Source organism: Misgurnus anguillicaudatus, chromosome 14 (assembly GCF_027580225.2).
Source record: "Misgurnus anguillicaudatus chromosome 14, ASM2758022v2, whole genome shotgun sequence".
NCBI lineage: Eukaryota > Metazoa > Chordata > Actinopteri > Cypriniformes > Cobitidae > Misgurnus > Misgurnus anguillicaudatus.
In genome coordinates this window covers 1522296-1548551 of record NC_073350.2, presented here as the reverse complement: position 1 = coordinate 1548551, position 26256 = coordinate 1522296, and the positions used below count along the sequence as shown (strand labels likewise).

Genomic DNA, 26256 nt, shown 5'->3' with positions numbered 1-26256 from the left:
GGTTCGAATCCCGCCTGATGCATGTGTTATGTTTTTCTATTAATATTTGTTTTGAGTTTATTCTCACCTATTATTCTCAACCAGTCTGTTTTCCATGTTCTGCACGGCTTGCAATTTGGTGGCCAAGCATCATCACCAGTTCAAAAATGCAGTAGCGGCCATTTTGAAAAGTACAGTATTCAGTTTTTTTGCTACTACTTTTGCAGTGTTAGTTGAATTGTTACACAATTTGGCTCAGATTATCTTTGGACTGAGCCACATAGAAATGACCAAACAGAATTTTGATATTTATCTTTGTTCAAAAGTAATACATTTGTCAACAGGAATAACTTTTAAACCATTTAATCAACTAAACTTCTATGGAGAATATTTGATGGGATAATCTATGCCTTCCCAGTAGCTCAACAAATGCGTGATGGGCATGAAATCCAGAGGTTGCGGGTTCAAATCCAGCGTAGGGCAGCAATTAAAATGGTGGACAAATTTGTATCATGTAGAGTCAAATGTTCAAACAGGTTTGACTACCTACAGGGGATTTAAAAAAATATTCTGTTCTTGAGAAAAATCTCTCCAAACTTGAACATACACATTGTGACTTAAGCAGCTGTGTGTAAGTATGTCTCCCCTCTAGCTCAACCAGATGAGTGACAGGCATGAGATCGTGGGTTCAAATCCTGGTTAGAGCAGCAATTGAAGTCTCTTACTTTAGAGTCAAAAGCTTCAATTCATTATTTGTGTTTTACTTTATTATTTTATTTCGTTTGTGCTCTTTTGGTTTAAGTCTCATGTGTAACAAGTATGATGTTTTAGTGGTTCAATTGTTTTCTAGGTCAGCATTGGACTAATCCGTCCTTCTTTCAGCATGCAAATAAATATTATACATTGCATTCTTCAATTGCATGTCCTTTCAGCTTCGTTGCGTGTTGCAGGACCATTGTTGCTTGGCCCCGTATCGCTGTCTACAGCTATATTTTCTATAAATTAATTTTGTTTTAATGTGGTCCAACCAGTTATTAAAGGTGTTAAAAATTAATAACTACCCCTTTCTCGTGTGTCTCTATCTCTTGGTTGCCTTGCGCATAATATGGTTAACCGAGTATTAACCGCTAAGGGTGTCGGTTAACGGTTAATTAAAAACTTGAAAATGTGCAGCCCTACTTCGTAGTAGGATTTAACTTGCTCCATGGTTGCAGTCACGGGTGATAGTGCATCAGTCAGCTGCGCTTTTAGAATGGAATGATCAATCTGCGTAGTGTCAGAGAGGAGTGGCGTCTGAAGTCTTTCAAGATCAGGAGGTAAGGTTGATGTGCTTTCAGCGGCCGTTGCCATGTTCGAGGCCTCGCCGTCCTTGTTGCCAATTTTATTCTAAGGTTGCTTTCTGCTCGTAATATTTTTGATAAATCTTGGTTGCTTATGGCATTCACAGCGAGAAAACCAGTTTCAGCGATCTTATTTGGTAACGACAAAAAAAAAACCTAAAGGAGTTGGGAGCTACACTCACGTGTGCCTACTCACGCCATGCCTGAACCAGAAGTCCATTCAAAATAACTCTAAATACAACATATAACTAACATTAACAACATAAATAAATCCAGCAAACATTAAAACGGTAATCTTTTTTTTTTAATTATTAACCAAAGTCAATATCTCCTCAAAAGAGTTCAAGATGTGTTTAGTGCCAAGAGAGTTCACACTAAATACTCACTTTTTCCTCCAAAGACCTGTTGTTCTAAAAAATATTTAATTTTTGTGTGTTTTCTGTTTGTATCTTAATAAAGAGATCCAATAAATATATGGATGGCAATTAAAGGGAACATGTCGCAATGCATGCTGGGAACCATTTAGACAATTGTTTTTTATTGCTTTTTCAGATTACTCAGTTTGGCAAGTTGGGTAAACGAATTGGACAAAAACTTCTATATTTAAGTCCAGTCAACAAAACATTTTTGTTAGGTGGATGATTATGCTTATTTCATTCTGTGAACACAAAATAATGAATTGACCCCCTTCAACAAAAACATCTTTGTTCAAGTTATTTAATTATCTTTGTTGAAAGAACATATTTTGAAGTTTGTTTTTTTACAGTGTATTATGCATTGCCAGGAAATAGACCCCTGCCATTGAAAGTTACTTTGGGGACTATTTTTGGCTGCTGCGTAATATCATTGCTTCAGGACTTCAGTCTCCTCAAAAGAGTTCAACATATGTTTATTGCCAAGAGAGGTCACACTAAATACTGACCTCCAAAGACTTTGTTCTGAAAATCTTTTTTTTTTGTGTGTGTGAAGATTACCTGTATATTCTGTTTGTATCTTAATAAAGAGATCCAGTAAATATATGGATGGCCATTAAAATCTTACTTTACCAAACAAGCTGGCAGTGGTCTAAGACTTTTGCACAGTACTGTAAATAGTACCTACATACTCTCATATCACATTATTCAGGCAGTCACTTCTTACATACCTAATACACTTTTTATATCCATTTTTAGTATATAACCATGTTATAAGCAGGATAATGTATCTATTAGTAAAACTAAATGATCCACGTCACTATTGGTGATACACCAAAAGAAAAATTCTTGGTCGAAGCCAAATGCCAGACAACCAAATAAGTTCTTCATTTTTCCTATTATTTTGTCAATTTTTTTTCACCATTGCATAAGTTATATTTTTAGAATGTTTTTTTACTATATTTATTTCATATCATTTAATGAACTTTTTTTATTCCAGCTAGGGTTGTGCCGATAGACGATAGTATCGTGTTTCGACGATCTTCAGACATATCGCCAATGGCAGGTTTTCATGGTGATAGTCATGACGATAGTTGGCGAATGGTTACCATTATTATTATTGTCATCATAGTTTTACATTAACATCCACAATGCATGCTTTTCCTCGCATGAGGGTTTGTGGGCTTCACTTTACGCGGAGGGCTTGTAAAGAGAGAATTCCTTCTTGCACGTACCTGCACTTAATGCGCGCGTCTTGGACTCCGTCTAGCACCCGCGTCATGACCAGCTGCGCTTCTCTCTGTCTCACGTGCACGCGCTCTCTGTCCGAAGCCTAAATATAAACTAATCCTTATGTCTTTGTTCAGTTTAATGCGTTGCATGCGAGCTGAGGCAAACTTTACTTTTTGTTTAAAATATGACCCGCTGCATGGCGCCTCTCTCACTGTCGCGTACGTGCAGAGAGCTGCGCTCTGTCCGAAGTCAGATCACTAGTTATTAATCCTGTTGTAGCAATACATCCCTCGTGTTTAATATATGATTGTGTTTAAAATATGATCGCGTTCTGCTGGACCGATGCATTTAAAAAGGCTCATCTGAGAGCACCACTGCTTGACACATGTGGCCTTCTGCAACAGCACTAAACAAATGCATTGAATTGTTTGTATGTGCGCGCACGTGTGTGTGTGTGTGTGTGTGTGTGTGCGCAGATGCATGTTTTTACAGTTATTAAGTAATCATTGTTAGGGTTTTAATGACGCGCTCGCATTAATGGCATCAGTTTTAAGAAGGTTGCGGTCATGACGGTGTTGCTCTTGTTATTTTTTGTCCACCCATCAAGTAACTTGTTATAATGAGTAAAAAAATAACAAATAAAAAATGCGTAAAAAACTGCCCCACCCCCCGATACTATCGTGTATCGCCGATCTCACAGGCTGACGATAGGACGATCTCAAAATAGGGCATATCGCCCAACACTAATTCCAGCCGACATTATAGGACCTTTTACACTTGGTCACTTCATGTGCATTTTCCGTGTATTTTCCAGAATGTCTGTGTGAAAAGGGCATGTTTAGGGTGTCTTGATTTCAAATTATGACTTAAAAATGCTTTCTGTCATGTTTGCTGCATTTCAAAAGCGTGTGCTTCTTTCGCTTTATGCTGGTTGCTATTGTTTTTTCAATTAAATTTTATTCAATTTCAATTCAATTTTATTTATATAGCGCTTTTCACAATACTTAATTGTTTCAAAGCAGCTTTATATTAATATTTCATCGTGTTTTAAAAACATTAGTCATTAACGTACACTGGCCAGTATATACTATACACCTACCTTGTTCAATTTGTAAGTACAGTAGTGTTTCTCCTTAGTTACAGTATACATGCACTATATGTGCTGGTCATTAACGTACACTGGCCAGTATATACTATACACCTACCATGTACAATTTGCAAGTACAGTAGTGTTTCTCGTTAGTTACAGTATACATGCACTATATGTGCTGGTCATTAACGTACACTGGCCAGTATATACTATACACCTACCATGTACAATTTGTAAGTACAGTAGTGTTGGTTATTAGTTATCATATAGGTACACTATAAGTACCTGTCATTAACCCACAGTTGCCTGTAAGTACTAAATACTTATATTGTGCATTCATTTATAAGTACAGTATGTTTATTTTTAGTTACAATATACACTATAAGTATGTATCTGGTAGTACCTACCTATAATAACTACCAAGTATGTACCACTGGTAAGTACAGTAATGATACCCTTTAATACCATGTAGATACTCACAGACAAATGTGTGGCACTTACTTTTAAGTACAACATATTAACCATATATGTACAAGTTAAGTACATAAAATAACTACACTGTAAAATAAAGTGCAACCAAACTGGTAAATGTGAGTGCTGTCATGCAGATTCAGGAGCACATAAGGGTACCAATTACAAGGTTGTCTGAGTTTGTTTTTCCTCTGTCTAGAAAATGCGAAAGCCGCACGCCCTCGACTGTGCATTCATCCAGGAAGTAAAGTAACCTGGTGAGGACTTCATTCGTTTCCACAATCACGATAACCATGACAACTGATGAATTAGAATGCGCAGCTGTCGGTCACTCTGCTGTGCATAAAAAACAAAAAATATGCTGAGTCGCAGTGTCTGTAACATCATCTTGTATCTGTGCAGTGTTGATGGCGGCAAGTGCATCAGGGTTTGATAGAATCGAGTGTGTGAGAAACCAGACGGTGGCTGTGGGGGGGGCGCCAAGATAAATCCTATACTGGTATTCATATTGCTTTTATAAAATGATTATCACACAATACAAATATTAAAGCAAAAAATGTATCAACGCAACTTTCATGAAGTACAATCACAAAAAGTCTTTTGCTGGAATAAATAGTCCTTGACCGACCAATGTTTCACTAATGTTTACGTGCTAAGGGTGCTGTGCAGTCATAAACAGAAGCATTGGGTGCAGCGGTCATGGCGGTGTTTTATCGTTGACCAATCAGAATCAAGCACTGGAACTAACAATTTTATCAAATTTTATATATAATCTGTAATGCTTAAATATATTGTTTTCTGCTCCTCCAGTCATAGCAGAGGCTGTTGAAAAATGGAGAGCAGAGAAAGAAGCTCGATTAGCTGGTGGAGCCTTGAAAGACACCGAAGAGGAGGAGGAATATATTTACGCTGTCAAAGATGATGAGGTAAACATCCATGCGCCTCTGTCGCAGACTCTCTAAACTTTATTTTGAGCTATTAAGTTTTTGACCCAACTCATATTTCCATGATGAGCAGTCGGATGATGAAACCAGAGAACAGATGGAGGGAGAAAATGGTGCACAGACATTTATTGCTCATGTTCCTGTTCCATCGCAGAAGGAGGTGGGTTGAGTACTTAAAACATTTCAAGTTATGTGAACTACACAGAAAAGTGTTGTTGGTTGGTATGGATATTTGCACAACAGAAAATGTAAACACTAGTTAACATTCTGTGATCATTTATTCGTGTTGTTTCAAACCCCACTTTCTTCTGTGATATGCAAAAGGAAGAGTTTTTCATGCAGCTGTTTTCCATACAGAGAAAGTTCAGAATTCTCACATCTGGCAAGTTAAAAACAAAGCAGATGCAAGTCTTTCAAAGCCATTTGATAAGCAATAAATCACACATTGCTATTGCTAAGCGCATACCCCGATAGTATTTATATATATGTATCTCTCTCAAGGGTTTTTCCCTCCTAGGAGTTTTCCCCCTGGACTATCCAGGAGGGTTTTTCTCCTAGGGGGTTTTTCATCCCCTGGAGAGTCCGCCACCTTTGGCTTAACTTACTACTTTATTGTATACGTTGCATTATTACCATGCTCGTTTTCTATGCTTTTCATAGATCTATTAATGTGAAGCTGCTTTGAAACAATTAACTATTGTGAAAAGCGCTATATAAATAAAATTGAATTGAACACTTGGATATGTTGTGACCAAACCTCACTAATACCCCAATAATCAATTTTCTGGATGACATTTGATCTTGTCAATTACAGATTGAGGAAGCTTTGGTGAGACGGAAGAAAATGGAGCTCCTGCAGAAATACGCCAGCGAGAGTTTGATGGCGCAGAGTGAAGAGGCCAAAACCTTACTTGGTTTATAGTGTGATGAACAGGTTTACATCCTATTGTGGTGTGTACATGTAATTTGAGCACCCTAGGGTTTTTATTAAAATAGATCAGAGCCCAGTACAGTACAGTGTAATTTCAGAGCAGTACACATAGCGCAGTTATCATAAGCTGTCTTTTATGATTTGATTCTAGGGGCTGTCTTTAAAATACGAGTATTTGATTTGGTTGGAGATGCTTTATTTGTGCCTTTTAAAATGTGTGTACGTCATAATGTGGAGTTAAAGGGCAAAATATCAACGTTTAAATGCAGTACAGTAAAATTAGATCAGGTCACAGAACAACTTATGTTAATGTACATTTGGTTATTCCACGCTAAAAGATGTAATTTTGCAATGTACAACAGTTACTAAAGCTGATCATATGCTGATGTCAAATAATGTATTATGTTCATAGTGTTAATTTGACTTTGTTCTTTCACGGGATGAACAGTGCAAAATTGACTGTAAATATTTTGTGTACTTTACCTTTTTGGATCAGTAAATTGTTTTTTACAGTACTAGCATTGTTTTTGAGTACACATTGTTGAATTATCAGCAAATTTACATTACTTCAAAGCCTTTTCATAAATAAAATGTTCACGGGATGATATGAGGCATCTATAATATTTGCATGCTTTGCCGTAAATTTTTTTGTGCTCTGATAGTCTCATAATGTCCCATCAGTTGTTATGTGGATAGACAATATGAAGTGGCTGTGGCCGCAGCAGGTAACCTATAGGACATATTTAACTACCTCGTCCTGTCAGGAGGAGTTGATGGAGCAGCATTAAAGATTATTAAAGTACTTATGCCTACCAATATTTACACAGTATGTCGTGTACTGTTACACAGTGATTTTTGCTTTTTTAAAGCAAATGTGCACCCCAGCATGTTCAATAACTCACCAATTAATTTTCATTTGTAATGTACCACGATAGAAATCATTTGCAAACTTGCCAAGACTTATTCCTTCAAATCAGGAGACTTAAATCCTTTTAAGTGGAATCTACAAAGCTCACATATGGTTTAAGAAATTCCTGATAGATCACATTGTTTAATATAAATGCATAACAGATCAAATCTGATCACATAGTAGGTTTAATAGTATAACTGCATGGCAGGTAACATCTGATCACATAGTAAAGGTTTATAAAAATAACTATGGACTAAGAAACAGCTAAGTTATCATCAAGGCCACCCTGCAATAAATCAAGACACAGCTTTATCAGAGTCATCAGGAGCTGATCCCAAGTGTTTATCTGGAAGCTGTTGGTGTATGTACTGGTAAAGTGCTCGGTAACTGAATGTAATGCATGCAATATCAACCCTGTGTAAAGCCGACAAAGATTGTTGTTTCTCAGCAGAGTTATGTACATTTGTCCCAGCTCAACACATTTGAGCAGTTTTTTGGACAGAGTTTACAGGACTAAGCCTTAATTATATTAGGACATTTTAGTTTTTACAAACAAACCCTACAAAAAAAACAAGACTGGTGCACATCTTGTGACAAAACAACGACACTCATATATGTTGAGGTATGTTTGTAGTACAAGGTGTTTTTAAATTATTGTAGCTCAAATATGCATTTTAGCCTGGGACCAGAATAAGCCCTGTCCAGGAAACCACACCATTGTTTACCCATATCAGATGTAGGTTGCTTCAGGTTGAGTTGTGATTTTAAAGTGTAGTTGTGGTCAGAGACGGATGGATCCTCCCGTTGTGTTTCTGCAATACAGTTTAGGAACATGTTGGTTGAATTGTTGATATCAAGAATTACATTTCCACTAGTAACAATGATAATTCTTGATATCTGTAATTGTATTTTCACTAGTGAAATGTCACTATAGACTGCTATTTAAATTCAATTGTTGATATCAACAATTACATTTCCACTAGTAACGATGTTAATTCTTTGTTAATTCTTGATATCGAGAATTACATTTCCACTAGTAACAATGTTAATTGTTGATATCAAAAATTCAATTGTTACTAGTTAAAATGTTAATTCTTGATATCAATAATTCTTGACAATCAAATTATTGATATCAAGAATTTACTGTTTAACCAGTAACAATTGAATTCTTGATATCAACAATTGAATTTGAATGGCAGCCTATGGTGACATTTTACTAGTCAAAATACAATTACAGATATCAATAACTTAATGAATAAAAGTAAAAACAGCTTGCCATAGATAACAGCAGCTTTGATTCAGTTCATCCACTGAGAAAGCGAAAGTGATGATTTGTGATTGATTTGTGATTGAGGGAGTCACACTCAAAATACACCAAACCAAATGAGCACTTTATATTAAACTAAAGCAACAGATAATGTGCATGTCAAGACCATATAATATTTTAAATCCGGGCATTTAAAATATTATAGATATATTTTAAATCCGGGCAGCTAGGTCTCTGCTTTCATTGAGACCTTGAAGCTTTAGCGGTCATATGGACAAGTGACGTCTCTCCACACATTTGCTGCAGTAGCCTTTTTCTCCATTCAAACGCCCAACCCCACAAAACATTCCGTAAACTCTCGTGAAAAAACACGTTGAACCATTATGTTAAATGTAATAACCCTCTATGACAAGACTGTTAGTGTAATATTTAAACTTTCAGCAACGCGACGTAACTGAAATGCTTCCTTTATATGCACAAGCGAAATTAGTATTTGCTGCTCACGCCACTCGCAAGAGTTCGTTGATTTTACACGCGGCGCGTCCCGATTCTGTCGCGTCGCTCGCGTTCAGAGGATGGGGGTATCAGATTGCCATTCGATTCCTCCTGTCGGCGAGGTAGAGGGTTTATTTCCTGGCTGAAGTGTTTGGACAGATACTGACCACCTCCTCTGTCGTCACGTCACACAGCTACAAAAGCTACATGGAGGAATCGAATGCAGTCGAAACCGGCCAGAAAAGCGGATCGGATAGCGCTGTGAACGCAAAATGAAGGTCTTGAACGCGCTCGTGTGTGCCAGGCGTGCGGCGGTGGGGCGATGCGGACTGTGCACTCAGGTAACATTATTGGACATGTTTATTTTCCTACATCAGCATCATGTGGTGTTTGCTTATCACTCCATGGCTCCATTGTTTATACAGACAAAATAACATTTTTTAACAACTAGGAATGTGAACAATTGCTCGTTTTTATTTCTGGTTTGTAGACTCTATTTCTGTTCCTTTTGTTTAATCAAATAAATTAGTGTCAGTATATTAGGTGTCAATATAAAGCAATGAAACGGACCTATGATACGATCTTGTTTTTTTTAGGGGTATTTATGGATTGGATCACAATGTGCTGCCGCCTTTAGTGCAAAATTCAAAGATGCTATGTTGGGTGCTATTTGATCTTTACACAATGTCCATGCGCCTTACTGGAAACTGACTCTGTGATTTTTCATTATGATTTGGCTCTGGTCACTCCTCTGTATTTGATTCTGGAAATCAAATAGCACGGCATTCCTCCAGGACCAGTGTTAAATAGGACAATTGGGTAACACTTTATTCTACGCTGTATACACGTAACATGTAATTACTATAGTAATAACAGTAAATATTGCATAATTACTTGCAGCTAAACCTAACTCCAACAATATAGTTAGTACATTTTGTTAATCATCATTATTACTTAGTACTTAAGTGTATATATACACTGTAACAAAAACAACAAAAAATTAAGTGTAAGCAAAAAATGTTGTAGGCTACCTGACACTAATTTGGTAATTTGATAATTAGGCAAGCATGTTATTGACTGATCATTTCAAAATGGCCATGTATTAATAGATGTATTGGTATATGCTTTTAGACACACAAGTATATGCACATCACATAAATTGGACTTATCATCAGTTATTTTTTATTTGTTTTCTTATACTGGTCTCACCATAGTTTCAAAATAAAATAGTTTTATGTGTCAGAAACAAAGCATTTGTCATTCAATCTGAAATTCCTAAAAAAATTATGCTAGAATGGAATAATGGCATACAGTTATAGTTTATCATTTTCATGGGCGATGTATGGGATATATGCATGGGATATTGGATATTATTGCGATAAATGTGCTGAAGTGATTTGAAGTAAATATCAAATATTGTTGAAAATAAAGATTAATGTGCCAAAGACAAAACAGTAGGTAATTTCACTCCCCCTTACCTAATTTGAATCTCCCTTTAGTGTGAAACCTAACTTGCCATTTTCAAAATAGCGACAGCAAGCAACCCTTGTGGAAAAAAACAGGAGTGCATGATGAATTAGTTCCCTATAAGAACACACAATCTGTAATATGGTTTCCAAACTAAACATTTTGAAGTTGTTTATTACTCAAACACAATATAAACGCTACCCATTTTTAATAACTTTACCTTATTGACATATTTTAATAAAAGGAATTCACAACAAAATGTTAAGTAAAAGTTTTAAAGGTATTAAAACACGTGTGAATGTAAGAACATAAGCAGTTGTCCCATATGGCAAGTTTAATTAAAGGCACTCTAAGCGAATTCATGCGTTTTAGGCCATAAACCATTTTTTGTTTCATACAGTAAACATCTTCTCACTATCTGCAAGCTGCCTGTACCCTGGACACACTGTAATGAAGCATGCTTCGAAATCGCCCATCACTAAATACACTCAAAAACTGCATTTGGATCCACTCATCTTGCCATGTCTTGCCTTCCTGTGACAGTTATCATCCGTTAACATTGAAGAAAAGTCTTCCTTACAGTCAAATGTAATATATAAAGTCTAAAAAGAGGGACCAAATGATTTTATTAAGAATCTTAATGATATGGAAAAATCTTTGGGATTCACCCCGAAACAAATACAAGCTGTGGAACAAAAAAACGGGGCTCAGCCCTGCTCAGATTTATTGCAGATAAAAAGATAAATATTAAAAAGAATTTTCAGTAATGTTTACTACTTAATATACCAAACGTGTATTAAACCAATTTAAAAGATAATCAACCAGCATTAGCATATTTTACAATCTGATGAAAAACGTACACATCTTCATGATCCTCCCCTTGTGGTACAGTATTTAGGTGTGGATGTAATCTACGCCAGGGGTTTTCAAACTTTTTGTGTGTGTGGACCACTATTTGTAATCAAGTATTTTCGCGGACCACCTCATAATACTCATAAAAAAATATGTCTACACAAAGTCCTGAATTTATCTGCACCTCTAAATAGGCTTACTAACACTAAAACTATAACTGGTCATCACATCAGTACAACAGATTCTTAAAACATATTCTTAAAAAATTATATTTTTCTTAAAAAAAGATATTATTTTATATTTTATTTTGCCTTTACACTGACCACACGGACCACAGTTTGTGAATGGCCGATCTACGCGATAAATTATTTAGATCGGACCTCTCTTCTCCATCTATACCAACAGAAACCACTTTAACACCGATCTGAGAAGGAAATTAAATGATTGGTGTGGTTCAATCAATGTAGTAATATGTATTGTTTAAACACCCACACGTGCATATCAATTCCCATTAAAGAAATATTTTGTAAAATAAAAGCGATTATTTATTTAATAACGTCATTGTGGTAAACAGGGCCATGCACAGACATTTTCAGGGGCAGTGGCCCAAACCAAAAAGGGGGCACTGGGGGGGGCACAATTTATATGGTTTTAACAAAATATTATAATTATGATGTGCTATAGATTAGTATCAACTAAGTGATTATAATGGAAAATATACTTAAAGGGGGGGTTCAATGGTATTTCAAGCTTTCTGACTTATTATCACAGTTATAGAGTTGTTTCCTCATGCTAAACGTAGGCAAAGTGTCAAAAAAACAGTTGGACGTGTTACAGAGTATTTCTGTGCCGAATGCACTTCGCCAGGGTTCGTACAAGTTTAGGAAAGTTTTTTTTTTTTCGATTACAGGTCCAACTGACGTTTCAGGGGTTTTCTATACGTATCACTTCTTTATATGGGCACTTCCCCCGGAAAACCCCGCCCACTCGTCAATCAGCGGGGGACGCTAGAACTTGCATACATCTTATCACGCGACACAGCTTTGTTTAATTTCAAAACTCAACAATGGCACAAAAGAAGAAGTGTGTTTTTGGATGTAAGGAGAAGAAAGCCAGCCTTATGAAGACCATGGATATAGTTTATTATCCGGGGTAGCAGCGGAGTTTTGCTTGTGTGTTTGATGCGCTGGATTTTCCCTACCGGGTCATGAGTTGCATGCGGTAAGTAAGACTTCTGTCTTATGTTGGAAATAGGTGCGTGCACAGGGCCGTGCACAGAGGGGCAGTGGCCCAAACCAAAAAGGGGGCACTAGGGGAGGGCACAATTTACATGGTTTTAACCATATGATTTGTTATAGATTAGTATCAGAAAAAGAGAAGTGATTATAATGGAAAATATACGTAATAACAAGAATTAAAGTGTGACAACACTGCTTAATATTCTATATGATTTAGGTGCTGAAGCTTTGAATCCATATTTACAATTTTGAAGATCTCATCGGGTATACATTACTTTTATTAGACAATCACTGTAATTTTAAGAATGTTTACTTGCTATGTTGTTAGCACTTTTAGAAGACCAAGAGCAAATCATTACCCACAGAAATATAAAAACATACGAAAGCCTAGAGAGGTCATCCATATTTTTATTTTTGCTGCTTGTTTTCTCATGATCTCGAGATAACAAAAGTTGTTTTCTTGTTATCCTGACATGATAATCCAAATGCCATAATGTAATTTTCTGTCCATAATTTATTTTGAAGTGGACTGCTGATGCATATATGAGTTGGGTTACCACGCGTAGCTCATTGTCGAAACACCTAATAAATAAAGTTGGAAGTTTGATGTTCGTGAATTTAGGGACCATCTCTAAAGTAACAATGTACACGTTTCTATCTTCAATAGTATTTAACAGTTTATTTGAATTAAAATAAAAAATCTAAAAAAGTGTGCATAGTTGACAACCACATGAACACTTTACAGTTGGTTTTGTGACTGTTTGTTGACTTTAAGTAATTCCATTTTAATGCTGTTTAAAGTAGAAACGTATATGGAGTTACTTTATAGATGGTCACTAAATTCACCACTATCAAATGGTCAATTATTGGCAAATCTGTTTCATCTTGAGCGAATCCCTGATCCAAGTAAAATCAAATTTGTTCATTCATGCTAATTTAGCTAAATATGCTTTTGCTGTCTAAAAATTATGTTCTTTTGAATACACGTAAGCTTTAATCACATCACAAGAATACAACTGTTGTTATCTCGAGATAAGGAGAAAATTAAGTCGTGATCACGAGAAAACAACCAAGCAAAATTAAATATAGTACACAACCTCTCTCGGCTTCAAACTGCCAAATTACAAATTGAGCAGCTTAACAACTGAGGTAATGTAATGAATCTACCTGTTAATACAACAAACTGTCGTCTCCGCCCTTCAAAGAGTGGACACAGATTGTGAGAGATGCTGCGTAGCGGGCAGGAAATCACGAAGTGGATTACCAGAAAAGGTGGATCTTTAGACAAGCGGAAACAGAACACTTTGACCCGGGTTGGCGGTTGGTGAGAGGGGCACCTCAGATGATTAGGGCAGAGGGTCAGTGGCTCTAGCCACCGGGCCACCCCTCTGTGCATATATAAATGACACGAACATGTAGTGAATCATTAGTTATAAGTGTTGTATAGTGTTGCATGACTCGTACTCGCTCCTCCTCTTTCTTCATTTTTTCGTACGTTATCGGAAAGATTCGGTAAAGTTAATCTTTCTTTTATAAATCTGAAACTAAAGACTCTTCAGTGATATAAAGGATGTCATACTACTCTATAGGTACTCCAGATTAACATCAGAAATGCAGAAACAGCGTGTGTTACGTGAGCTTTAATAACAAGAATTAAAGTGTGACAAAAAAGTGTGATTTGTTGTTTTTGCAAATGTATAGTGATCATATATAATTATTTCTCATTCTCTTACAACCAGAAAATACAGGAAATGTGTACGTAGTATTAAAAACTGTATAAAAGTATATGCTGAAGTGTCAAGTATTTCGGGTAAACTCCACTTCCACTTGAGCAATAGCAGGCAACTGCAGGATCTCTTAAAACCTAAATAAAATTAAATTCTAATTTCTAATTCTAATCAAATGACTTCAGGACTTCAGTCTCCTCAAAAAAGCTCAAGATGTGTATCGTACCAAGAGAGGTCACACTAAATACTGACTGATGCCTGAAGAAGTTATGAACCAAAGAAGTATAAAATCCCCTTAACTAATTCTAGGCATAAGATACACACATCATAGTCATAGTCAATTTATTGTCATTCTACTGTATACACGTACAGTGCCCAGCATAAATGAGTACACCCCCTTTGAAAATTAAGATTTTTCTCAATCTGTTAGTAAATATAAGACCAATTTGCTGTATTTTTACACATCAGTTTTATTAAACATTTATGTTTCTTAAATAAGAGTGAAAGTAACTTACCATCTTAAAGATACGAAAAATAACACATTATGGTGATGCAAAAATGAGTACACCCTTCAAAAAATCTATTTTGTATGGCCTCCATTATTTTTTTTAAACAGCACTAATTCTTCTAGACATTGAATAAACAAGTTGACAACATACAGTTACATCTTTTATTCCCCATTCTTGAACAATGACCCTTTTTCAGATCCTGGATGCTGGATGGAAAATGACGTTCTGCTTGTCTTTTCAGAACTCCCCATACCTCAATCCAGGGTTGAGGTCTGAATCACTTTTACCCTGTGCTTCTTCTAAAATGAATTAGTGACCTTAGATGTGTATTTTGGGTCACAATTAGGGCTGCAGATATCGATTCTTTTTTTAATCGATTAATCTAGCACTGAATCGATTGATTAATCGAGTAATCGGATAAAAATTTTGTGTGTGTTTTTAAACAACCAAAACAAATAATGCAAAACGAAAATGACATGGCTGTAAAATGTTCAAGCATTTGGCTTTTATTTCTAAAAAAAAAAACAGAGGTATTTGGCTCCAAAAAATAAGCCTAATTATTTCAATTGTCCCGGGCAGGGTGTGGGGGGCCCAGAGGGGGGCCCAGAACTGGAACCTATTGAATAATTTTTAAAAAATAAAGAAAATATTTGATTCATTTGATTTGAAGTTCAGTACGCTCAAAATGTCCGGTCAGACTCAGCACAAGTCCGGTGCTCAGAAAATAAAAAAGAAGAAAATATAGGCCTTTTAGAGGAAAATAGAGGAAAATAGAATTCCTAATTCTCCCATCTGTGACCGCAGATATAGTCACTGCATCGCGTGTGTTTGTGAGTAATAGTCTGTGCTGTTTGCTGTGAGGTTTTTATGAGAGAAAGCACAAACTATTTAATATTTAATATGTAAAACTTGAATTTGAAATAAAACTTGCCGCGGAGAAGATAATGAGATCTCTCTATCGTCTCTTGCTAAGTGACGCGACAATAATTTATTATTTCAAATCCGTTTACAAGATAAATATACATTGTGTTGTTAAACAGTAAAAAGAAAAGGCTTCTCATAATGAATGTAGCCTATATCAGAATAATTTCATCTGTTACACTGTAGACAGTAACATATGTATTTTATATAAAACTCTATGGTCGTGACAGCACATTATCCATTATCTGTTGGTTCATGTTGGTCCAGTTTAATTCAGGGTAATCCTTTAATAAAATGTTATTATCAAATATTTTATTGTTTTGTAATATTCACAGCGCACATTCTCTCAGATCATTTTAAAACATTTTTAATTATTCTGCAAAATTCTGCATAGATTTTGCAAAAGAAATCCACAGAAATAGCAAAAAATAACTCCTTACACAGATTCCTTACACAGCTGTACTACTCTTGCAGCAATTAATGCTGTTCAGATTTGTTTTAAATGGCAAAATGGTTAAATTTCTTTTTTTTACATTTTAGAGTATTTTTGTTTGTTAAAGTTTTTTATGATAACCAACAAGCGGAGCCGACAGCAAGTTGACGACATGTTTGATGAATTGAACTTATAATATTAATAGATTATAATAGATTATGTCTTGGATGCTGTTTGCATAGATTATGTGCAGTATCCAAGGTTTTATTCTAGTCCTCCATTAATATTTTTTCCCGTGCGCTGAAGATCCTGCTGTTAAATACGCAACAGCTGCTTTGTACATGTGTGGCTGGCTGTGCTTATAGCGGACTCGTGCTATAGGTTAAAAGTCTTACTACGTTTGTTTTGTAATCATCGTCTGTCAAAAGGTTATTTTAATTAAATTGAAAAATATAAAAAGATGGAGAAGACTAAATAAGCCTGAGGTCAGGCTTATTGTGACGTTAAAATTTGCCCGAAACCCGACCTGAGGGGTGTAAAAAGGTCGGGCCTCGTCGGGGTTGGGCTGAAATGCAGGGCTCTACCCTCAGTCTAATCATGAAAGCTCTTTACAAAATAATATCTCTCTGGGCTTTTGGTTCAAAGGCGTGCATGAGAAATATTGATTGATTTTATATGTTTACTTCAAATTTCTAAAGAGATGAGTAATATTTATTAAATTTTTAGTACAAACACGGCATAATATTAGCTGAAGTTGTTTTACTGATATTTCCAATAGTCTGTTCATAATTCATACGTGATTATATGATATTTTGTGCAGTATACAGTGTCAGTACTACATTTAACTACTATATAAATTATAATTTACTACTACTATAATTTACTATTAAACTATAATTTAATACTATATAAATGTTTTATACAATATATAATATGCAATATTCGTGGGTCCTGAATCTGATAATGCCAAATGTCTTGTTGGCAGTAAAAAGTGGGGGGGGGGCTGGCTCTAAGATTATCTTGTCCCGGGCCCAGGCAAGACTGTCAGCTGGCCTGTAAGTGCCAGTACCAACAATTAAGCACTTTAATTTATTAATATGCACAACAGGTTTCATGCTGTAATCTAGCCCTGACATCAAAGTAAATATCTGGTTTATGTACATTTCTACACCTGCAGCATTTACCATTAGGCTACTAACAAATAATATATCATTTCTGGGGTGAGCCTATTTGCTATGGTAACAACCTGTGTGTGTTTGCAGGCGTTCTGTGCGTGAGGAAGAGTGACACCCCAGTCAGACGTTCAGTTGCTTCATTGCATTTTGGTACGGCAGAAATACATACATTCATTTTCAATAGAACGATGCATTTGGTTTGCATCACTTGCATTGCGGTGCATTTTAGGTTAAGAATCCGTTCGAAAAATCACAACATCACGTCCCGCTGTATACAGTGAATGCATGCAGCTGAAATTATTGTTGCGTGGCTACATAAAAGTTTAAGCATATGTGATGCATTACGCGATCGGTCTGACTCGCGTGAGAGAGAATAACTTCCTTATGCTAAACTCCAATAAGACAAAGATTATTATTATTGAACAAAATATGTCAGATTACAAGTTGCCCATATATGATTGCACTGTGGTGCTGTTTTTTTGGTACACACACCTGTAAAGTGCATGCGTGTGTGTGAAGGGGTTCTTTTTTAAACTATACTCTCCTGCAATTGAACGTGAATACAAAAACATCAAAGCTAAACATTAGGGATGTCCCGATCCGATCACGTGATCGGAAATCGGCCCGATCACGTGGTTTCAGACTCGATCGGAATCGGACGTTACCTCCCGATCAGGACTCGGATACATATGCAGGGTTTAAAATCCGGCATCAAGGTCTCCCTCTGCTCCGCGCCAGTGTACGCGCTGCACTGGTGCGTGTGAAGTGACGAGAAGAGAATATGCTTGTTCGACTTCATGCAGCGCCACAAGAACCGGCAGCCGGATGACGCCAGAGTCCCGGGAGAGCGATTTAAAAGCCTACTCCTCCGTATGATTTCGCAGGTCACTCTCGCGGTAGTCTGACGTCACCCGGCTGTCGATCGTTGCGGCGCCGCATGAAGCCAAACAAGCCTGTTGACGTGTTTTCATTCATAGGCTTCACACTCGTGCGTGCAAGGAACTCACGACAAAACCGTGTTTTTACCGCTCATTTAAACGACGCGTTGATCGTTTTTGTCATCATGTGCTCAGACGCAGCTCCGCGTCTCACTCAGAACCTCAAGCACGCGTATTCGCGCAGGATCATTTGACATTACTGAAGAGATGAGAGATAGAGGGAGAGAGAGAGAGGTAAGAATGGTGCCCATGTCGAAAAAACTTAATAGAAGTCTAGAAACAAAGTATTAAAGTATGTATAGCCATGTCACTCATCTCATTACACTAGATAACTGGATACAACTTATTGTTTAGTTTAATAAAATAATGTATTTTGATTATACAAGTTAATTACGACCTAACTGGTATTTTTAACTTACTGCTGACCAGCTTAGGGAATCTCTATGGCTATTTTATAAGACATATTGCTGAATCAGTATGTCGTTTTTCTTGTTAATTGAGTCTTTTTTGGTAACTTAGTCTATCTTATGCATAGAATTAGTCAAGGAGGTTCAGTCTTATAACTTCCTTCAAAGTTTGATCAATTGTACATAATGACATGTGCACCAAATGCATATAGGGTGTCAGACTCATAGATTTGCATAATTTAAAGTTCAGGTTTTAAAGTTTGGGTCAACATGTGGCACAGCTTTAAAACTGAAACTTAAAATCATATCAGAGTTACAAAACGTCATTGAAACACACCAGTGGCTTTGCTGTCATCAGGATTAAACATGTTACCCCTCGAACCCTCTCTCCTAACAGAGCCTCCCCACAAAACAAAACCCCCAGGTTAACCCCTGTACATATACTATATAGTTAGACTCTTTTGACTCCACACAGAAACAGCAACGCGTGCGGCATGACATAAGAAACATCCTGGATCTGTTTTTTTGCTCTTCTTTATTCTTTTTTTATGTATTATAGAAGTATCGGATCGGGACTCGGTATCGGCAGATACTCAAAATCAAATGACTCGGACTCGAGGGCAAAAAAACCTGATCGGGACATCCCTACTAAACATCATATCTAATCAAACCGCATAACGACATCGCTACAAATACAGTATGGGATTAAAATCAGCGGAAGCTACGTTACTTTGTTTCATCGATGCTTGGTGAAACAGCAGTGGATGTTTTCGGTTCAGATGCTGAATGTAATGATAATGTAATGATCCCAAACTTTAGACGTTCTCTCTCTGGCGTTTATGGACATATTCGCTCTCCGCCATTGCGCCAACTAAATTCAAAATTTACCACAAGCTATGATGTGTTCCTGAACATTAAACTATGGTCCGTGTGAATCAGATCTCGGCGCGTGTAGTGCACGTCATAGGAATTTAACGAGGCTTCGAGGCAGAATTCTTTGAACCGAGTTAATCGAGTAACTCGATGAATCGTTTCAGCCCTAGTCACAATCATGTTAAAAGATTGCCTAGTGACCAAAGGCACAGAGTGATGGTAGCATCTTCTCTTTAAGTACAGTATTGTTCAAAATAATAGCAGTACAATGTGACTAACCAGAATAATCAAGGTTTTTAGTATATTTTTTATTGCTACGTGGCAAACAAGTTACCAGTAGGTTCAGTAGATTCTCAGAAAACAAACAAGACCCAGCATTCATGATATGCACGCTCTTAAGGCTGTGCAATTGGGCAATTAGTTGAAAGGGGTGTGTTAAAAAAAAGCAGTGTGGCATTCAATCACTGAGGTCATCAATTTTGTGAAGAAACAGGTGTGAATCAGGTGGCCCCTATTTAAGGATGAAGCCAACACTTGTTGAACATGCATTTGAAAGCTGAGGAAAATGGGTCGTTCAAGACATTGTTCAGAAGAACAGCGTACTTTGATTAAAAAGTTGATTGGAGAGGGGAAAACCTCTAAAGAGGTGCAAAAAATGATAGGCTGTTCAGCTAAAATGATCTCCAATGCCTTAAAATGGAGAGGAAAACCAGAGAGACGTGGAAGAAAATGGAAGACAACCATCAAAATGGATAGAAGAATAACCAGAATGGCAAAGGCTCAGCCAATGATCACCTCCAGGATGATCAAAGACAGTCTGGAGTTACCTGTAAGTACTGTGACAGTTAGAAGACGTCTGTGTGAAGCTAATCTATTTTCAAGAATCCCCCGCAAAGTCCCTCTGTTAAAAAAAGGCATGTGCAGAAGAGGTTACAATTTGCCAAAGAACACATCAACTGGCCTAAAGAGAAATGGAGGAACATTTTGTGGACTGATGAGAGTAAAATTGTTCTTTTTGGGTCCAAGGGCCACAGGCAGTTTGTGAGACCACCCCCAAACTCTGAATTCAAGCCACAGTACACAGTGAAGACAGTGAAGCATGGAGGTGCAAGCATCATGATATGGGCATGTTTCTCCTACTATGGTGTTGGGCCTATTTATCGCATACCAGGGATATCATGGATCAGTTTGCATATGTTAAAATACTTGAAGAGGTCATGTTGCCCTATGCTGAAGAGGACATGCCCTTGAAATGGTTGTTTCAACAAGACAATGACCCAAAACACACTAGTAAACGGGCAAAGTCTTGGTTCCAAACCAACACAATTAATGTTATGGAGTGGCCAGCCCAATCTCCAGACCTTAATCCAATTGAGAACTTGTGGGGTGATATAAAAAATGCTGTTTCTGAAGCAAAACCAAGAAATGTGAATGAATTGTGGAATGTTGTTAAAGAATCATGGAGTGGAATAACAGCTGAGAGGTGCCACAAGTTGGTTGACTCCATGCCACACAGATGTCAAGCAGTTTTAAAAAACTGTGGTCATACAACTAAATATTAGTTTAGTGATTCACAGGATTGCTAAATCCCAGAAAAAAAGTTTGTACAAATAGTTTTGAGTTTGTACAGTCAAAGGTAGACACTGCTATTTTTTTGAACACACCCCTTTCAACTAATTGCCCAATTGCACAGCCTTAAGAGCGTGCATATCATGAATGCTGGGTCTTGTTTGTTTTCTGAGAATCTACTGAACCTACTGGTAACTTGTTTGCCACCTAGCAATAAAAAATATACTAAAAACCTTGATTATTCTGGTTAGTCACATTGTACTGCTATTATTTTGAACAATACTGTATTTCACAGTACATCTGTGTATTCCTGATGCCGTCTATAAAATTCAACTCTCCAACATCTGCAGCACTCATGCAAGCCCACGGAAGAACACTGCCACTACCATGCTTTACTGTTTGTACCATGCATTTTTCCTATTAGCAATGCTTAACTAATTATGTTGAAACCTTGACCATTTTGTGCAAAGAAATTATTTTATTTCTCATGTCTTGAGACATTTCTTTACCATGTGGTGCTATTCTGTCATCATTACATGAAAGAGGATTTTCTTTCTTAAATACCACTCTTAATTGCCAGTTATCCTGTGGCCACCTATGTGAGGATTAATTATATTCATCATTTTCTAGTGAATTCCTGTTAATTACACATTATTTAATTTTTTTTTGCTAACATTTGCCTCACCTCAATTGATTTAAATTAGTTATTTTTGTATCCTAAAGATGGTCAGTGACTTTCACTCTTTTCTTAATAAAAAATAAGTGTTTAATAAAACTGTTTTTTAATAAAGAGAGGAAATTGGTCTCATATTTACTAACTAATGGAGAAAAATCTTAATTTTCAAAGGGGTGTACTCATTTATGCTGTGCACTGTATACAGTTGAACGAAATTTCGTTCCATAGAGATCCGTGTGCATCCAATACAAAAATATATAACAACAACACCTGATACACACAATACATAACAACAGTAACACATACAATACAGTAAAACCAAAAAATTGTGCAATTTAAACATAAGAAAATCATTTAAGTTACTAAGCTCTTAGTCCTTCATTGGGGGTTGGGGGATGAGAAGACAGCAATTTATGGCAATAGTATGATGACTGGCACCCTGGTGTTTAGGGCTGTGACAGCCTGAGGAAAAAAACTATTGTAGAATCTTGCAGTGTGAGTCCTAATGCTGCATAACCTCCTACCAGATGGTAAAGGGACAAACACACTATGTGAGATATGGGAGGGGTCCTTTATGATGGCAGAAGCTCTGCGCACACAGTGATACAATAGGTCAGTATGTTCTCCACAGTTCCTCTATAAAAGATTTTAAGGATGGATGACGGGAGCCTTGCTCTCTTTAGTCTCTGCAGAAAGTGCAGGCGTTGTTGTGCTTTCTTTATTATGGTACCGGTGTTAGCAGACCAGGTGAGGTTAGCAGAAATGTGTAGGCCAAGAAATTTGGTGCTTCTGACTCTCACCACCTCTGAGCCACTGATGAACAGGGGGAGATGGTCAGCTTGCCTTCTGCGGAAGCCAACAACCATCTCCTGTGTTTTATCCACATTAAGGGATAAGTTGTTGTTGTGGCACCAACCTAGCAGTAGTTCCACCTCCTCTCTGTATCATGCTTTGTTATCGCCGCTGATGAGGCCAGTTACTGCTGTGTCATCGGTGAACTTGATAATAAGGTTAAATTCAAGCATGGTTGTGCAGTCATGAGTGAGTAGCGTGAAAAATAGTGGGCTGAGAACACAACCTTGAGGGGCACCTATGCTCAGTGTGATCGAACCTGATGTTCTGCTGCCAATGCGCACAGACTGTGCTCTCTCTATCAGGAAGTCCAGAATCCAGCTGCAGGTGGGGGTGCTGAGGCCCAGTAGTAAGAGTTTCCTTACTAGCTGGTGGGGGATGATGGTATTAAATGTGAAACTGGAATCGATGAACAGCATTCTGATATATGTGTCCTTAGTGTCCAGATGTGATAAAGCAGAGTGCAGTGTGTGGGAGATGGCGTCATCAGTAGGGGTGTAACGGTTCAAATTACTCACGGTTCGGTGCATATCACGGTTTTAGGCCCACAGTTTTCGGTACGTTTCGGTACACTTTTGTCACAACAGGCTTCTTTACAAAAACAAAAATCTAAGCCGCTTCAACCTTTGCCAAAATCATAATTTTCACGTAAGAGCACTTGTATTATTATACTACATGTACTACCAACTTTTCTGTGCAATTCAAATGAACATACAATAGCTTAGAACACTGGGTTACTTTTTATATTTTATGCCACTATCTTCAATTTTTTTTTCGCAAGAAGATCAGTTTGTTAACATTTAAACACAGAAGGCAATGTGTGCTATTTCTGTCTCATCTGCAATCGCATGCTATTAACAACACCCTGATGACGCGCAATAAGCGACCTGTCATATTAGATGTATTGCCTTGAGCATACGGCACTCACGAATTTTACAGTTTTGACCACGTTTTCTTGAGCATCGGTACTGCAGTAGACTTAAATGAAGCTGGTGGTGCCTCTATTACGTCTTTTCTACTTCGCTTGCCGTGCTAAACAGTCCGCGCCACACACACACATGCACGCACACACCAACACATGAGGAGGAACTGTGAGGTTGGCAACAGATTTGCATACTTCGAGTTGATTGGACAGGTACTCTCACCTAAACACATGCAGAGCTTATTCAGAAGCATACATAAGCGGTTTTATGCGTTGTTTTTTCGCCAAACAATATTAGAAATGCGTGGTCGAATCAAACCCTGTGCACCGTGGTGCACATGCATCCCGAACCGTGGGAGTATAACGGGATGATTCGATTCTTTACCGAGAACCGTTACACCCCTAGTCGTCAGTAGTGCGGTTGGAATTATATGCGAACCACAAAGGGTCCAGTGAGGTGAGGGAAGTAAAAGGTGAATATGTCTCTTAACCAAACTCTCAAAGCACTCCATCAAAATGGGAGTCAGCGCATGTCACTACTGACTTCTTTGGAACCGGAACAATAATGGTCTTTTTGAAGCTCGCAGGTACCACAGCCTGGCTCAGGGAGATGTTATAGATGTCTGTAAGAACACCTGTAAGCTGGTCGGCACAGTCCCTGAGCACTCTCCCTCAGGGTTTCTGCAGGTTTCACCAAGTCTAATTTAAGATTTTTTAAGACCTTTTAAGGCCATAATGAATTAAATGTAATACCTATATCACGACAATGAAGTCCAATTTTATAGTCCAGTGTACATGTATCCATGTGTTTTTTTTTAGAACCCTTTATCTTTCATGACAAAAAACAAGATGTATTTTCTAGAGGTGTGACAAGACACTTGCTCCACAAGATGAAACGAGATTGGGTTCACGAGAATATTATCAGACAAGATTTTTACACTTTGCTGATATTAAGGTGACGTTTTTCACCTTAAACTTCATACAAGGTTTTAAAGAGCACCTATTATGAGATAAACGTTTTTAAACATCCTTTTGTGTGTAGTGTGTATTAGTACATCCTAACGATATTCAAAAAGTACATACCTCAAAGAAAACGATGACACGAGTTATCATCTCTAACGTTCTAGGACTACAAAAAACACTCGGATTGTAGGCAACAGTTTACTTCCTGGGATTAGTGACATAGAGAAGACCAAGGCCCTGTCCCAAATGGCACACTCTGGACTTGTGGTCCTCCTCAGAGTCCACACTTTGATGACATCACGTAGTCCAGACTTTAGGGACCCTTGATGCGAGTCCACGTGGGTGCACCGGAGTCATATTTTGGGACAAACTCGAGCATCACACCGGAAATAGGTAGAGAAGTTGCTCATCAGTGTGAACTCCTCCTTTCCATCGTCTGATTGGTCTGATTGCCTTTCGCAAGGACTTCTGGGTTGGTAAAGTGCGCGAAGCCTGCTGCAGTGCATCAAGGGAGCAAAGGAGGCGCTGATGAGCACACTTCAAAGCGTTAAAAGGACAGATGGGACACCCTACGGACTTGTAGACTAAGCGGGAACGCACAATTTAAGACCACGAGACCGAAAGTCCACATGAAGTGCGCCATTTGGGACAGGGCCAAACATTATAATAGTTCAGCCCTCTCTGCTTTGCTTGGGTACGCCCTCAAAGACGGGGGTGGGGAGCGCCGAGTCAGAAGAGAGCTGAAATGGCGGAGGTTGGGAGTCCCTGATTTGAGTGTGTTTGTAAACTCTTTCATCGTTTAAGCGATTAAATCTCTCGAGTAGATGCTGTCTCTTTAAATGCGAGGGCAAAATAGCACTTTATGGACTTCCACAGAGGACATCATGTTTAATACACAGCATTCTTCCATCTTAGAAATATCTCGAAAATACGCCATATACTCTCTACATCTGACGCAGAGAAGCTTATCCATGCTTTTATGACCTCTAGAATAGACTATTGTAACTTGCTACTCGGGGGATGCCATGCAAATCAAGTAAACAAGCTTCAGCTAGTTCAAAACGCTTCCGCAAGGGTACTTACTCGATTTAAAAAGTACGACCACATAAGCCCAATTTTGGCATCTTTACACTGGCTACCAGTTAAATATCGCATACAATTTAAAATATCACTAATCACCTACAAAGCCTTAAATGGCCTAGCACTCTCATATCTTAGAGAATTACTATCAGAATACAATCCATCACGCACACTACGGTCGCAAAATTCTGGTCTCTTGATTATCCCTAGACTATCAAAAGTGTCTAAAAGTTGAAGATCCTTTTCCTACTTAGCCCCTAAGCTCTGGAATGATTTACCAACCGATGTCCGAGAATCAGACACAGTCGATAATTTTAAATCTAGACTTAAAACTTTTCTCTTCAACAAAGCATTCAAATAATTTGTCTAGTAAAGGTACTTAACTCGAAATAGTTATTTGTACGGAACAAAGCACTCGCGGTCATAACACAGACCAACCAAATAAATAAATAAAAACCTTATCTTAATTGCGATTTTGGAACTTTCGTGTGTCTTGTGAATAGGATGCCATACAGACCCGTTTGCCACTGAACCTGCATTAACGACGACAGTGGGGCCTCCAGCCTTAGTCAAACGGGTTG

At 37.6% G+C, this 26256-nt stretch overlaps 2 protein-coding genes across 3 annotated transcripts in view; both read left to right on the top strand.

The window, feature by feature from the left end:
* isy1 (ISY1 splicing factor homolog) overlaps nucleotides 1-7024 on the top strand; it is a 46918-nt gene extending 39894 nt beyond the window's left edge. Inside the window, exons 9-11 of one of the 2 annotated variants that reach the window (XM_073875730.1) lie at nucleotides 5337-5452; nucleotides 5544-5630; nucleotides 6285-7024. In XM_073875730.1, the coding sequence (XP_073731831.1) occupies nucleotides 5337-5452; nucleotides 5544-5630; nucleotides 6285-6392 (311 nt within the window). In that variant the 3' untranslated portion in view covers nucleotides 6393-7024. Of the gene's footprint in view, nucleotides 1-5336; nucleotides 5453-5540; nucleotides 5631-6284 lie in introns of both variants that reach the window. The other variant, XM_073875729.1, reaches the window with a different exon arrangement.
* A 1930-nt stretch (nucleotides 7025-8954) lies between these two features.
* The window catches only part of LOC129427878 (haloacid dehalogenase-like hydrolase domain-containing 5), a 134879-nt gene continuing 117577 nt past the window's right edge, over nucleotides 8955-26256 (top strand). The window contains exon 1 of the mRNA XM_055184649.2: nucleotides 8955-9414. Coding sequence (XP_055040624.2) covers nucleotides 9346-9414 — 69 coding nt within the window. The 5' untranslated portion in view covers nucleotides 8955-9345. The remainder of the gene's footprint in view (nucleotides 9415-26256) is intronic.